Below are 16,775 nucleotides of genomic sequence, written 5' to 3'. Positions count from 1 at the left end.
GACAGCCTCTGTTTTATCTCCCAATCAGAGAGGAGCGCCTGGAATTGTAACCAATGCTCACTTTTTGCAGCAACTTTGTATTTAGTCTGAGTCAGGTTTTTTGGGGGGGCCGGGGGGACAGAACCATATAGTTCTAGTTACAAATGGGTAATTTTAGTTTCTGTCATGTTAGTTTCTGTGTCATTTTAGTTGATTAAATGTAGACTAGGTTGATTGCATGCTGGCAGCTGAAGGGAGGAACAGCTTACCCTGCTTTCTCTCGTCCTTACTGATAACTTTGCCTGTGAATTATTTTTAAAGTCACAATTTTTATAGTTATATTTACATTATCGACATCATAACTGGATTAGTTCAAACCTAAGGACTGGGAGATTTTCTCACTTTTATTTTTACCTTACTTTTCTTCACCTCCAAGTTGAACTAGGGCAAAATGCCCCCGTCTGACCCCAAGGACATTAGCAGCATTCTACGACTTCAGTTTTTAGAAACGAAGACTCAACGGCTGGAGGTGAACTTTGAGATCAACCTGTGGATATGAAACAACTCTTCCTCAAATCAGCGGAGAGGTTGTACACCCCGCACCAAGCAGCTCACCCTGGATCGCTCAGGGAGCCAAGCCGAAACAAAAGTCTCACACTGCAGATCCCATGAGACGACTAACGGRGAGAACCCCTCACCTGGATGAATCAGCGTGGCCGGCTCTGAGCCGAAACCCACCTTCAACYTCAACACCTGCTCCGCCAAAGAATAGCAAACAAGCAGCTGGAACCAAGACGGCTCCACTGACCCCACTTCCAAGGACAAAGCGACCAGCCCAAGCCTCAAAACATTCCAATTCCTTGGGAATCCCACTGAAAAACAGATTTTCTGCACTCCAACCTGAGCCTCTGAGTGAAAACCCACCTTCAAACATCAACAATGAGGCTAGACCAACATATCCACCCCCCAAAGCTCAGAAGGACAAAGTGACCACCAGGAAAACGAAAGGTATGCCMAGAGTGCTTATTGTTGGAGATGAGGCAGTAAATGGAATCAGTGAATTTTGCAATCCCAAGAAAACGAGAGTGGTTTCTTTTCTTGGTGACACTGTATCTGATTTGACTCGCAAAGTGCTCTCTCTAACCACTGATCAGCCAAACATGGAGACTTTAGTTGTGCGTGTTGGAGCCAACGATCTGGCAAAGCAAAATTCGGAGATTCTGAAAAAGGACTTTAATATTCTTCATGACACTATGGGAAAATTAAAAATGAAATTATTTCTCAGTTGTCCAATTCTATCACCTCAATGGGGAGACAAAAAACATTCCAGGCTGGACATGATAAACAAATGGCTGATTAAAACCTGCTCTGCCAGCTCAGTGACCTTCATCAATAACCTCTGGATCTACTGGCAGTGCTTTCACCTCTTTGGAAGAGGCTGACACAATCTTAACAAACATGGAATAAGGCTGCTCACTGCAAACATTTTTCATTTTATCAACAAGAACAACAATGTGACCATCGCTTCAGAAGAACAGGCTCAGGGATGTCTGACTAGGATGGAACCCTCCACTTATCAGAAGCAAAGTGTCCCAAAACAAACTGATAAAACATCGACTGGGGACAGAGCGACTGGTTCCCCTCCTCATTCCCTCCTCCTTCCCCCTTCCCCTCTGCTCCTACACTCACAAGATACCGTTGAAGAAATGTCTTCCGGACCAGAGTTTCTCAAATTTATGGATGGAATGGATCAACAGGTTCGCCTCGGCACCACTCTCCTTAGCGCTAACATAGCAGACCTCACTTCATCTAAGCCACCTGCTTCTGACTTCCCAGAGGATCCAGCACTCTGCGTTTCTGAGGTCTGAGACCAGGGTCCAGATATTATCTTTACACCCATCTTCCTCTAGAATGTGTCTGGCCCTCCGGCACTGCAAAACAGGACATTACCTGTCTGGATCACTACAAGAAAAAACAGAAATACAAAGAATAGTGGTCTTAATTCAAACCTCAGACTGATCCCCTGCCTAAAGGAACCTCATACTGAAGAACTTTCAGCCTCCAAGTCACTTAAACTAGCTCTTTTAAATACCAGATCTCTCTGTGCTAAAGCTCTATTAATTAATGATTTAATCACCGGGCATGATATTGATGTTTTATTTCGGACAGAAACATGGTTGAATGACAATAATGAACCAATCATACTAATTGAATCAGCGCCTCCTACGTACAATTTTTTAAGTGAGAATAGAAAACACAAAAAAGGAGAAGGCATGGCTTCAACATTTAAGAATACCATAAATTATTGTAAAAATTTCATTGGGTAATTTCACGTCTTTTGAGTATCTTGGAATTGAGGTAAAAGGCCACAAACGAACTTTGACACTAACTTTATACAAAACTCCAACATATGTGGAACATTTCTTTACTGACTTGAATGAGCATTGATTATGATTGTTTAATAACTGATGGTGATTTCAACATTCATGTTGACAACCCCCAAGACCACGGGGCAAAAAAGCTCTGTAATATATTAGAGAGTTTTGGTCTAACACAACATGTCAAACAAGCAACTCACACTCATGGACACACACTGGACCTGGTTATCAGTAAGGGTGTGAATATTTCCAATGTTTCTGTAACTGATGTCTCCTTGTCGGATCACTTTCTGTTATCTTTGACAGTTCTTTATCCGTTAACCCACTTGGACAAAAAGCTACTATCACAAAACATATTTTCACAGAAAACACAACAGAAACATTTAATCAAATCTACTCTTCTTCCTCGCCCTTAAGCTATAAAGACGTAGATAAGTTGGTAGATGATTTTCAGTGCAAACGTTCAGATATTGATTACATTGCCCCCACTAAAGTGAAGGTTGTGACTGGTAGGAAGAAATCTCCATGGAGAAATGCACCAACAGTTTAATCTGCAAGACAACTCTGCCGTAGGGCCGAATGGAAATGACGTAAAGCTCAACTGCACGTTTATTATGACATCTACAAAGAAAGACTACGTAACTATCACACAATACTAAAACATGCAAGAGAAGCTTTCTTTGCAGATGTCATAAACAAAACCATTAACAATGCTCAAGCTTTATTTGCTCGAGCATTGACAGGCTCACAAACCCTCCTATGACGTTGCCACTTGAACTTCAATCTAATGCCGCCTGCAACAAGTTTTCCAGTTTCTTTTCAGAGAAAATTCAAAAGATCAGAGGATTAATCTGCACATCCACTCCAAAGTCAGTACCAATGCTGTGCCCAAACAAAACAAATGCAGGAAAAATGACCCAATTTCAACTACTTAATTATAAAACCCTAGAAGAAATTRTAAGTCAATTAAGCTCCAGTTCCTGCTGTCTGGATGTCCTACCCACACATTTCTTTAAGAAAGTCCTGCCTGTTGTTGCTAATGATCTGATCCAAATAGTAACTCATCACTCTCTTCAGGTGTTTTTTTCCCCCAGGCTTTGAAAACAGCAGTTATCAAACCACTGATAAAAAAGAACAATCTGGACAAATCCCTGCTGCAGAATTAAAGGCCGATCTTCAACCTCCCATTCATCAGCAAAGTTATTGAAAAAACATTTTTTAATTTAAATAAAAGTTTTTTAAGCCAAACTTTTTTTTGTTTAAAAAAATTGTTACAATTAAAAATGTTTTGATCACAATTTTATTTAATTGAGGTTAGTTTTTTTATAGAATAATTGTGAAACAAATTGAACCCCAAAGCAGAGGTCTCATTTTCTCTGAAATTAATATTATGTTGTGCAACGAACTGAAAAACATATTGGTTTAAACACCAGGGTAAAGAATTAGTGTGCTTTAATATAGTGTTCTTATCATAATTCATTATGTTTTGCTTTTTTCAGTTCAGCAATACCACATAAAGAAAGACGTCAGAAACAAAAAAAGAAAGGTTCTGCTACAAGCAGCCAAAGGTGGTGGACTGTTGTCCAACTGGGTCAGAACCAGGACTGTAGGTATGAACAAAGAAATAAATGTTCTTACCATGATCAACATGCAGTTTTTGTTAGTGAACAATATTATTACAAGGCAGTTGTTATGTTTTTATTATGTTAAGATGTAATAACTCTATTTGTATATCTCACAATTTGTAATTTATCATTGTTTATTAAACTCTGAAAGTTCTGCGACTTTCTTAATATTCTGTCCTAAAATGTGGCTAGATGTGCCCTTTTTTGGAGCACCTGCCCCTTTACTGGTCTCTGCACAGCCCTGTTGTGCGCACAGAAAAACCCTGTAAATTCTAGACTCTAACAGGTAAAAATAGTGCACAAAAATCCGTGTAGGATGGCAAAGTCCTAGCGCAAAAATTCGCGTGGCAGGTGGCCTGGATAATATCTGTGTTAAACAGACGGCGGAGTCCGGCGACAACAGGCGCTTAAATTCCGTAACAAATGTGCTTTTTTTTTTTTTCCAAAATCTCTTTCTCTTTCTTACTGTTTTTTCAATGTCACATGCTGTTTTTATTTTTTCTTTAATTATGTAAAGCACCTTGAAATGCCTTGCTGCTGAAATGTGCTATACAAATCAAATTTGATTGATTGATTGATTGATTGATTGACAATAGACGATGAAATTCACAGTAAAATTTTTTAGACTAAAATGCGAAATCTTCCCTAGAATAACGGGACTTTACCTCGTATCATCGGTCACTTTCACTGTTATAAAAAAGATCTTATTTACTATAAATCTGACTTTTTGTTCTTTCAATATCACTAAAATTAGATCTAATTAGATTTAAATTCCTGCTGAAATTTTCATCTTGTTTTTAAATCATTATTTTTGTCAGCCATGCTGCAAGACATTTAACAAAATTCACTCTCATTTTAGCAATAAAACTTCTTAGGCTGAATTCTTAGTTTCTTCTTCTTAGTTTGAATTTCATGTGTAAATCATTTGAAAAACTGCCAAAGAACTTTATATTATTTTTTTTTTTTAAATGTTAATATTCCCGTTAAATATGCWKTGGTTTATTATTCCACATACCTCATACACTCCTGAGTTGTAAGCTTTCTTGCTCTGTTGCTCTCGTTCCAGCATCCAGGGATCAACTGGGACCTCAGACGCTTCTGCCATCAATAAGTATCACCTCAGCTGCTTATCAAGACTGTAATTATTAACAGCAATTATGATGAGGTCCTTGTTTCACGCAACCGCTGGACGCCTGCCTTACCCTTGACCATTGTTCCCACTGATATCTGTGAGCACAACTTTCAGTGCATTGGAGGATGTGGTCAGCACACAAACATTGTTGTTTTTATAAAGTGGAAGTAAAGTAGGTTTTTTTACAGGAAGGAGCAGACACAGGAACGTCCAGGGAATTCTTCAGACACTATTAGAAATTAAGAAAAACAAAAGAGAAGAAAATATAAAAAGAACGTCAGAAAAGACAAAAATAAATTTAAATCCGACTCATCCTGAAACGGCAAAAAAATTCCTACAACTGGAAAGGTGAATGAAGAATCAAAGTGTTGAGATTGGTCAGACATCCTGTGGATGGTTYATTTACTGTATTCAGGCTGAAATGCAAACATTACAGTGTGTGAATGACCTCAGCTGAATGAAGTGGTGGCAGCATCTGTCACACCTCTGCTGAGGATCCAGCACAGGTTGGGCTCTGCTTCGTGGGAAACGTGAGGGGTTTTTCTTTATTATTCTTTATTATTTTTTTAGGAGTCAAATCTGTTTTCCTTCATGTGATTTTCTGATCAAATGGTTGTGTAACAGTTTTAATCAGTGATCGTGCACAATTTTGACTGCAATCTCAGATAAATTTCTTATCACACATGAACAACCCTAATAAATCGGTATGGGCTGATTGCGTGTTTGTCGCGAGATAGCATTTTAAAAAATCCTTTTTTTATGTGACATGATGCTGAGTGATAATTTACAGTGAGAGGATTAATGTTTGATAGCGGTTGTTAACCATTTTCTACATCGCATGCTTTTATAAATAAGTGATAAAATTTTAGTAAACTAAAATCTAGCGTCAATTTAGTCAACAATTTTCTTTAAAACCAGTTTTAAATGTAAATCAGAAATAAATACCATATAATATACATGACCATGCAAAAATAACAGTTACTTGGCGCCAATTTTATTTTTAATTTTATCTATTAAAGATAAAATTGGCTAAGAGTACTGTATTAGTAATAATTTAAACTGAGCATCCAAGACAATCAACCCACAATATTCAACTAAAGGCACAACAGGAAGCTGGATCATATTATTATGTTACATTTTCAAATTTGCCTTGTATTTATCCTCACTGACACTGTTCAGCCAGGGATGTGCATTTTCCTATTCATGTCTGTATTTTTGCAAGTTTTCACTTCTGACTACGTGATCAGGCGCCGGGCGAAAATAAGGATATGCAGTGTTAATGCATGTCTCACTGTGTAGCCAGCAGGAGGCAGGCTACTATCGCAGAAGTAAGACCTGCTGAGGCTTTGCGTTGGATCGGTTTAAATACTTCCTATTAGTAGGAATTATTGAACACTTTATCCTGCTGATAAAGCTGTGATAAACTTAAGCAACATGCCAATGCTATAAAATGGAATTGCACAAGAAATAGAAGTTAGAAGACGTCTCAAATATTCAGGGATTTTAACTATCCACTGACAGCTGTAGCTGTTCCCCATGAACAGCGCAGGCCCACTGTAAGACTCTCTTCAATTTTCATGAAACTAACCTGGTCTTTCAGAAAAAGAACTTTCAGTCAAACAACGTGGTGATAGTTTGAAGGCCTTAATCTTTGCTGCTTCAAAACCTGGACAATTTACTGTAATTAATGAAACCATACATTTTTGTCTCAATCAGAAAAACTTGAAGTAGAATGTCCAACTACATGTTCCTGACCTTAAGTTAAGAACTCTTGGGTTATGCAGCAGAACATTTCTCTATAGTTAACAGTCCTTCCAGGATTTTGCAATTGTTTTTATAATTTTTTTCAGTAATTTCTTTTTTTCTTTCCAGAATGACTGAGTTTTGTGGAGCTACTTTAGAATTACTGGCCAGAAGTTTGGCAATTTCTTTCCTCATTAAAGCCCTGCAAAAATATAAAAAGATGAGGAAAAGAAACAGGAAATTTGCAGGGAGGAGGCAAGTACTTTTTCAAAGCATTATGTAAAATAGTTATTTTTAACAGTCCATTAGCACCTATGCATTCTGGTTTGTCTCTCCTCCAAAGGTACAGTATTTCACTCAGTTGCATCAGCATCCCCTTTAGGTTAACGATTACCAAGGCACCCAGAACAGACTGCCATCACATAAAAAATTTGTTACATATATTATCATACACAGGAATCAAACTACAAAAATTTAGGGGCCTGTCAAAGTGTGTGTTAATGCTGAAAATTTGCTAAAATGCTAAGGTTAGCTTAAATTCTGTCTGTAGTAGGTGAGATATCACTAGCATGTGAATGTATATTGAGTTGCTCCATTCAGTATTCTAAATGTGACTAGTTTTTAAAAAATTTACAAAAATATGTAACGTATAACGTTAGCATGAGATCTATCACTAAGAGCAACTAGCATGTTAATGATATCAAATGTGAGATATCACTAGCCTGTTGATGAACAGTGGCTTACTCCACTCAGTATGATGAAAATAGCTAATATGCTTATTTTAGCAATACTAGTGTTAGCATGAAGGCTATCAATAGCATGCTGACCAACTAGCATGTTGAAAACAACAGTAGGATGTGAGTTATCACCTGTTTTTCTATTTAAAACAGAAAACGACAACCTCACCCTTGGAAGTGGCTTCAGCAGGAACCCAAGGGCCGCTGTTACAATCATTGCCATCATCACTGAGACCAGCTCGGCAACCTGTTTTTGTAAAGTGAGTAAACCTTGAGTACAAGTGGAAGATGGGGATATAGAACAGAGCATGCACAGTTCTGGACACATCTGACCTGCGTTTTGCCTCCAGAGCTCTCCTGCACTGAGGTCCTGAAGAGAGCCAAGCTGACTGCGAAAGACCTGAAGGTTGCTCTGAACATGTTGCTAACCCCGAATGCAGCAAGCTCCTAAGATAAAACCCCAACAGGTAAGGCAGTGCCCTTGTCAACGGAAAAGTATAATTGTTTTAGGTCAAATGATTCTTTACTGCATGCTTGATTCATGAAACCCATCATATAAAAGCAATATTCAACCCTAAAGTTATGAGGATTTACTCTCTCATTGTTGACCATCAGTGATCCGTTAACTCCATTTGGTAGAGCAGAGCCAAACTGTCAAGCTAGGATAGGCAAAGAGCGCACCTGGTTACCATCAATGGGGTAATCATGTTTGACAGAGTAAACTTTGGCCACAGAAAAGGCCACAGCGAATCCTACAATGGCTACAGGAAAGGCCTCCACTGCACTCTCCTTGAAGACTTGGACGCTAGGCAGAATTGGAGACTCGTACCTAGAATGTGAAAGTGGTTATTTTTTATTACGTACCTGATGAAATATCAAGAGGAAAGCGCATATGAAGAACTTCAACCTTACCCCCTAACCATTGTCCCAACTTCAACGTCATACCTCTTCTCAAAGTTGAAGCCATAGGACACCCTGCAAGCTATACCAGTCTGTGTAAATGAAAACACACATTTTTCATGAGTATTTAAAATGAAATATGGTATAAAAGTCTTATTTGGCAGCGGACACCTTGGAGTTCCATAATAAGTCATGTAAGAAAGACAAATGAGGGTAATCAGAAGAACTCCCATTCTATGGGAATGGGAACAGGCAGCTTGGCTCTGTATCTGTCATTAAGCTCATTTACAATGAACACCACCACCATGATCACTATGGACATCACTAGGTCACATTTGTTAGTGAAGGTGATCTGGACAAAGATCTTTTCCAAGGTCTGTCAAGCAGGAGCACATCTGCATGTCAGCGTCTTTAAAAACATTCTTTATTGAAGATGAAGATTTTGTTAAAAGAAATACACTAAAGCAGTGAATATGCATTCAATGAAATCATTTGCAGTTGACTCTAAGGATAATCAACCCATCAAATGACCAAATCATATTCCCAATCAATATCCTTATTATACCTGGACATTCTTTTGCAACTTCTAACCCATGTATTGAATTTTATCAACAGTCTTAATGCTGAACAATCCAATTTGGACTCATCTTGTCCATTAAAGTTATGATTAACCTTAAAATCAAAGATAGATCTATGTTGATTTAGGGGATGGCAAACAGCATTTTTAACTGAAAATAGTGAGAATTCAGAAAAAAAAACTCACAACTAAAACCAACTGACTATGGAGCACAGAGCAAGGCTTGATCAACCTTTTGGTAGATGTTTGGATCTCCCTGGGGTGAGTTTGTTTCAGTCTGGACAATGTGTTCCAAAATGTAATACTCTAATATAAATCACTCCCTACCGTTATTGGAATATGTTTATGTTGTAGAAATATTTCTGTACCTTCTAGCTGACCTAAACATATAAAGACAAACGCTTGAGTCACATTCTGTGCCTTGCCTTAGACTCGCTACACTAAACTGTTTGAGTGAACGGACTGACTCAGGGTTTGTCATCGTGACCCTTAACCATCCCTGACCCTCACCATGACAACAGAACTCAGTTTAAATGCAGCTATTTGGTAACACTTCCCTGTTTCCCTGGATGAGTCTCTCCTTCTGCCACTTCCTACCTGTCACCATCCAGGAAATCATCTGAATTTTGGGGTGGGAGAAAATACTTAAAATAATCTTGCTTTTCTCAGCAACAAACATTATTTCCTGAATCCTTAATTTGCAAATGACTGATGTTTTTTTTTATTTTTTTTATCTTGTGCGCCCTCCTTTCTGTTGTCACCATGGGCAACAGCCTCTACGACTGCATTACAAACCACCACTTTTTTGGATAAAGTAACACATTTGCCACCTAGGATGTTTGACTGTCAACTTACAGTTCAATAAAACCTAGAACTGTATGTTTTATAGAACTGTTAAGGTGTTTTGTCACCGTAACACAAAATGGCAAGATGCTGAGTTGGTAGGATTGTCCTCAGACTATCCCGAGTATCAGCTCAGAATTCCAATTTTGGAAAGTCTGTATTCAAGCAGCTAATTTCTCCCAAACCCCTTTTAAAACTTAGCCCAATAACTCAAGTACACCTGACAGTTTATAAGATGAAACAAGACCTCTATTGGTACTGATTTGTATAATCTGGGACAATCTTTGATTGATTTTGTCATCAGATTGCACCAAACTTGGACTTTCACACAGTATATCATGGACAGTGGGCCGTTGATTCCTGGAACACTCAGCCCCAACACCAACTTGAGCTGCGACACCAAGATGTGAACAGCAGCTGCTGCGGTAAATCCAGACACCAGAGTGTCTGAAAGGTAGACGACAATAAAGCCCACCTGCAGAACCCCCATGGCGAGCTGCATTGGAGCAAAAAAAAAAAAAAGCAAAGAACGAGCAGTTGAGAGCAGAAGTTTACAAACACCGAATAAAAAAAGTTGCACCACAAATCTGGAACAAACTTCCAGAAAATTGTAAAAGATCCAAAACACTAAATGCCTTTAAATCAAGAATAAAACTCAGCTGTTTAGAGTTGCTTTTGAAACATTATAAATGAAACATTAATCAACATTGTGATGTGTAACGATGGCACTTGACAATTGTTGACTGTGTATTCTACAACTTTGTATCTTTGTGTGTGTGCCATGTTGCTAAAATGTGCTATTCATATAAACTTGATTGACTGACTTACTGATGTTAAGTCAGATCAGATCTTTTCTGTTTTGGGGCCATTAGAATTACAAACATTATTTCTATTTGCTAAATGCCACAGTAATGAGTTCCACAAATTCAAATAAATAAACTGTTAAGTAAATCTGTTTTGTTTTTTTTTCTCATTATTGTGGCGTTTAGCAAATAGAAACGATTCTGGTCACTCTGACAAGAGATGTTTGGTCTGACTTAACTTCAGACAGTGAGAAAAAAACAAAAAAAACAAGATGTAAGCGTCTTTTTATTTGGTGCATGTAAACTTCTGGTTTCATATGTAAATCTGGTTAGAAAATAATGACATGATCCAGGGATAAAGAATTCAATTCACCTGGAAAATACCCATGAGGAAGGTCATAGAGGAGGCCACCAGGACTCGCCGCTGGTCCTGGGTCAGGCCTTCAAAGTCCGTGATGTTAGCATGCGGTCCGTCTTCAGGGACCAGGCGGGTCACTACGGCTCCCACCATGAGGCTCAGCATCAGCACAGGGAAGGAGCCTTCAGAGAGGACGGAACAGGACAGGCCAGGTCAAATCATATCTAATCTGATCAAAATGATGAGATCTATGCAGCAACACGGATATTATGCAACAAACTCAAATCCTTGTTTTATCTCTAGGGAAAAGTTTAGATTGAAAGAGTAAACCACAGACCCTGGTAATGAAACATACCTACAGATATATGACTTGACCAAAGAATATATATGACCAAAGAAAAAGTATGTTAGCATTGGGAAGAAAACTGTAGAGGCCGTAGCTGGGAGGCAACGAGGCCAGCAGGGAGAAGACACAGAAAATCCCATTAAAATAAGTTTCTAGATGATGTTCATTAGAGTCAGGAGAGGTCGTTGTGAAGAGGCTTTTCTTTCCTTTTGTAGTTTGAGCCTTTAATCCTCACCTTTGCATTTAGTCTCCTTTAACATTTAATGTGCAGTCAGGATCAATTTTACGTTTCCTGCCTGTACTCTGTTTTGTACATTTCATGGTAAGTAATAAACCCCCAGTCTTTGCAGATAGTTGATCTGAGTGAAGCTGTTGCCAAATTAAACATTTTTATTATGTCTAGGAAAGAACAAGAATACTATTGATTAATAAAGCAAAAAACTGAATCAGAAAAGACCAGTGTCCTTACAAAGTATAAGTATTTGACACTTTTGTTTAAATTAAAAGTGTAGTCACATTTTTATTACTTTGGCCTGTTATAAGTGTAATTATGGAATGACAGGTGGCGCTCATGGCTGGAAAAGTCTGTCACATTTATCGCCACTGCTTGTAAACTTAAAGCCTTAAAATCATTTCAGCATTTTATTGCATCAGTATAATTTCAGTGAAAATTAAACCTTTATATTTGTCAGGCGGGGAAATTTCCGGAGTAAATTTGTACACAATAGAAACCAAGTTAAAGTTTTAGCTCAGTTAGAACTAGCAAAATTATTTCTATTTGATAAATGCTAGAAAACTTTGCAAAAGCTTTTTTTATAGATGTTTTTTGTAGCTCTCTTCAAATTCATAGACGTCTTTAAGTTTGGTCTTCATCAGGGATACATATCTTTTAAATTGTATAACTTGGCTGTAACCTTTTTTTTAAAGACATTTCCCAAATGAATGAACAAGAAAACATTCCATTCAACACAGGCAGACGTTTGCTGATCTTTGATCATTTGATCAGGTAAATGTTCACCGCATCTTTTTCAGAGCAACAGTCAATGTCTTCAGTAAGAGGGTTTTTCAAATTCGCTGCAATACAGACTGCTACAGGAGATCCTTCCTGCCCACAGCCATCAGGATTATACAACTCTTTAAATGACCTTGGATAATATGAGTTACAGCAACATTTTTAAAAAGTATTGAATCGAGTTTTAAAACATTTATTTTACTGAAATAAAAGTAACAAGTGACAAGTAAAAGTGAATGAGGAAAAATCAGACATAATCATCATACAAACATGAAGTCAGGTTTTTGTTAACAAACACTCCAGCAGGTTTTAAAATGTGCAAGTTTTACAAAGATTTTACATAACGTGTGGGGAAAAGTACGATGGAGGATCCGTGATGCTCTGGGACTGTTTCTCTGTCAAGGCCAAGAGTCATGTGGCATCACGACCTCTTTGAAACGCAAGAAGTTTCAAAGTGTGTCTAATAGAAAACTACAACTTGGAAGACACTTTAATAAAAGTCTTTCTATAAAAAAATGCAACAAATATTAACAGTGAATTTTACAGGACCCAGGATTTCTGGAGGATTTAGAGATTGTGTAAAGTCTTCTTTCTCCATTCCAGTCAAAGTTCCAAGTCTGTGTGTGAAATGTTGCAGAAGAAGACGAAGCGATGTCTTGTTAGCATGAGCTATTATCAGCAGTGCTACCAGTTAGTGTAGCACCAGTGCTTTTGTAAAAAGTCAGTCATTTCTCAACATGGAAAGTTTTCTCTTTGAATAACTAAAATTAAAGGATTGCCCAGCAGCCACTCTCTGACTCTGTACGTCCTCATCCAGCCAATCACAGGCAGAACAGAGACCACTGCGTTTTTGGCACGATTTGCGTCAATCGAACAAACACAAAGAAAACATAAACACAGTTCATCTGATTCTCTCTCTCACCTGTTCTGCAGATAAGTTAAAAATGAGAGCAGGGATGCCACTGCGTTGATTGAGCCCAGGAACACTTACGTCAGGTTTTCCTTAACATGCTCCAGGAGCGCTTTGTGTTTGCTCGATTTTCTCATGGTCTTCAGCCAGGCTGTCTTCAGAGAACACAGATCTGAAAACCACATACTGTTTTCTCAAAGTCACCGTGATTCCAGTGAACGTTTCTGAAAAGTCAAACTCCGGCAAAACGCTAAAGATCCTTTGAAGAACCTTTGGCCAAAGCCTCTAATCTGAAATCCGTCATCAGTCCCATCAGGATGTGGTCGTTGTCTGCGCTCTGTTCAATAATTAACACACAGATTTATAGTTCATTGAGTTGACATGTGCCATGAACAGTTACTTAACCTGGGAGTGAGTGGAAGTGATAAACCAGCTAGAATTCAAGAACTGTTCACATCATAATCGTTAATATCGTAGGGCCTTTTTTGAGATGGATTTTAGGCTTATGATGTTCATGATCACAAACTTCTACACTAAAACTTGAACTATGGCTTGTCAGGAACAAATTTCTAGTGGTTTTAGAAACATTAATTGATAACGAGATTAAAGGATTTACTTTCAATGATGYTACAATCCTATGTGGGATTCCACAGGGAGTTGTTCTACTGTAGCAGAGTTAAGAGTTAAATATACTACCATAGAAGTTTTTATAGTATGTCTCTCAATCCTTATCATACTGTAAAATATTGATGAGCACAAAACAGACCAATAAAAGTAAATTATATACAGGTTATTTTTAATTTTGATAACTTTGGCAAAATTATTCATTTTTTTAGATTTATTATTACAACAAAAGTGGTCTACAAATTGAATGTTTACAGTATAAAAAACAGTATCTGGCTTTGGAATCAAACAGTACATTTGATTGAATGGTATAACAATATTTACTATGTACAACAATATAAAAAACTTGAAAACAAGCTGTTAAATTCATGATAAAGAGTCTATATGGAATGGATATATTTACATCTGCACCTCATCTAGGTCCTATAATGTTTCTCACATAGAAACAATCACATAAAACATTTTTATGTTTTATATATATAAACTTTAAATTTTGTAAATACAAGCTTAGATAAACAACAGACATGATATATAAAATGTTTTGCAGGAATTCATTACGTAACTGATCATCATCAGTGTAAAAACCTGATAAAAGCAGGAGTCCTGCCCTCAGCCATCACTGTACTGTGCATAAATCAGTTCCTGTAGCCATTCAGAATGATGTGAGAGTCAAAGACAGCAGGAGTTGTTCCTGCTAGCGCCACCATGAGGCGAACTCCATCTTTTCATGCTTGCGTTTTGTTTTTCAGTTAAATTTCATCATGGATTGTTAAACTGGGATTGTATTTACATATTTTTCATCACCCAATGCAATATGGATTTACCTTTTCGCAATGATTTTACAGTCATTTAAACCATAATATCTAAAACATATATTAATTAGGCATGATAAATAAAGCGATGTATAAAATATATAGTCTTCTTTTCTTTTTKCCGTTTYGTTTTTTGATTTCCTCTTCTGTCCCGGTTAGAACTTGGTCTCTGCAGCTGGAACTGGACCCTGCAAGACAAGAGTTTCACATGTATTTTTCACATTTTGCATCTTTATGGAGATTTTATGTGACAAACACATAAASAGAGCTGAGCACTTTTTAAAGTTTATATGTAAGAACTAACCAACAGATTATTCCTTCACTTTTACATTACGATGATGTTCTGCTTCGCCTGTAGCGCAGAGTGAGGCTTATGGTCTACATATATACCGAAGCAGAAGCTTATAAAAACGGCATGTTTTATTTCTTCGGGGTGGCGCTTTATGTGTTTTGTCCTTGACCTACATACAGCTGAATGAAATGAAACAAGTTAAATATTTCCCAAAACTCAAACAATGAGTGCACCAAGTGGCAATGACCCGACTGTACGGGACGATTACAACAGCAGGAAGCTTCAGCTGGGAAAAATTTAAAAAATCAGCTTACATTTTTATCTCTGCTCCTCAGATTTCCACTCGGATGGTGGACCGTCACTGTTGTCAGTATCTGTAGGGAAACATGAACACATTCAGGTTTTGTCAACGTGACATAAATAGTTTATAATGATTTTCATTCAGTCAGGGCTTTACACTGACTCTAGCCACATGCATCACAGGTAGATTCTAGTAAAGCATTGATTAATGCCTGATTTTAAAATTAGTTAACTGGACTTGTAGTCATTATTTTGTGTCCAGGTGGCTGGACACCACTGGCACGACGAACCCGATCGAACCGTAATACCTAGGATTTCTGTCGGCTAATGTGTGCCAGGTTTTGAAAATGGGCGGACAATCAGCCGACAACACATTGCACTAAGGAAATGTGGAAGGGAGGATCAGTGGAGAGCTTTTTCAAGCCTTTTTTCATTCAGTGTCATCAAGAGAAAGAAAAAAATGGCAGGAAGAGACGATAAAGCCGATAATTAAAATGAGGTCGATAGGTTTAATTTATCTTGCCATTAATTGATTTATCGTTTATCGCGACAGGCCTACTTCCAAATAGACAATAATCCTCAGAATAACAGCAGATTATTTATGAGCAACGTCAGAACAGCAAAGTGTAGATTTTAGTTCCAGAACTTAAAATCTAGAGAAGTTTATGGATTCATGCCTGAAACSTTTAATCTAAGACATACAGTTAATGCAATTMAACCTAAATACTAAAYTTCCRAGTTTGAAGAATGTAAAAAAGATAAATTGCAACATTTGTTTAGCATATTAGAGTGCTGTTGGTGATCCTAACTGAGCTAAAACAAGAAGCGTTTAGTCTGATTTAATGTCAGACAACTAGAAAACGATTGTCAGTCGTGATGTGATCTAATGAGAAGGTTTTTAACCTTATCCCGGTCTGCTTTCCTTTCTGTCGTCTCTGGATGTTTCTCCAAAATGTGCAGCATGGCGTCGTGCAGCGTTAGGAAGAACATGGAGGGCTGAACCTCCTCATCAAAGAAGCAACAGTTGTGGAGTTTCTCCAAGATATACGCTGTGGATCAGAAGAAATGAGAGTAACATCAGAACTTCCTGTTTCTGTTGATGTGAGAGTTTTAGTTTATGTCTTTTCAAAATCAGTTAGTTTTAGTCATGGTGTGATGCTTTAAACTCAACTTCCAATATTMGTACTGGGCTGTCAACTTAAATGCAAATGAAAGCCGACACTGGAAGTCTATAATTTTKGCTCGTTCTTCTTGGTAAAACAACCCGACTCAGTCAGATTGGATGGAGAGAATCTGTAGAAATCTATTTTCAGATTCTCATTCAGATTTACATCTGGACTTTGACTGGGTGATTCTAACACATCTAAACCATTCTGATTTGGCTCTGGCAGTTTGTTAGGGTCA

At 37.7% G+C, this 16,775-nt stretch overlaps 1 protein-coding gene, 1 long non-coding RNA gene and 1 pseudogene across 2 annotated transcripts in view; all 3 read right to left on the bottom strand.

Moving 5' to 3' along the window:
- The window catches only part of LOC103459767 (chloride anion exchanger-like), a 23,940-nt gene extending 18,853 nt beyond the window's left edge, over positions 1-5,087 (bottom strand). The window contains exons 1-2 of the mRNA XM_008401580.1: positions 4,998-5,087; positions 1,798-1,910 (exon numbers count right to left, since the gene is read on the bottom strand). Of these exons, the coding sequence (XP_008399802.1) occupies positions 1,798-1,910; positions 4,998-5,087 (203 nt within the window). The remainder of the gene's footprint in view (positions 1-1,797; positions 1,911-4,997) is intronic.
- Positions 5,088-7,051: 1,964 nt separating this feature from the next.
- On the bottom strand, positions 7,052-13,647 carry LOC103459766 (chloride anion exchanger-like; annotated as a pseudogene).
- A 1,253-nt stretch (positions 13,648-14,900) lies between these two features.
- LOC103459705 (uncharacterized) lies at positions 14,901-16,562 on the bottom strand. The gene is made up of 3 exons (XR_532796.2): positions 16,275-16,562; positions 15,386-15,445; positions 14,901-14,967 (listed from the first exon to the last, which is right to left on the bottom strand). It is a non-coding gene; the product is annotated as an uncharacterized LOC103459705 (long non-coding RNA).
- Between the last annotated feature and the right edge of the window lie 213 nt (positions 16,563-16,775).

This window comes from Poecilia reticulata, linkage group LG23, assembly GCF_000633615.1.
Source record: "Poecilia reticulata strain Guanapo linkage group LG23, Guppy_female_1.0+MT, whole genome shotgun sequence".
Lineage (NCBI taxonomy): Eukaryota > Metazoa > Chordata > Actinopteri > Cyprinodontiformes > Poeciliidae > Poecilia > Poecilia reticulata.
This window is presented reverse-complemented; position numbering and strand designations above follow the sequence as displayed.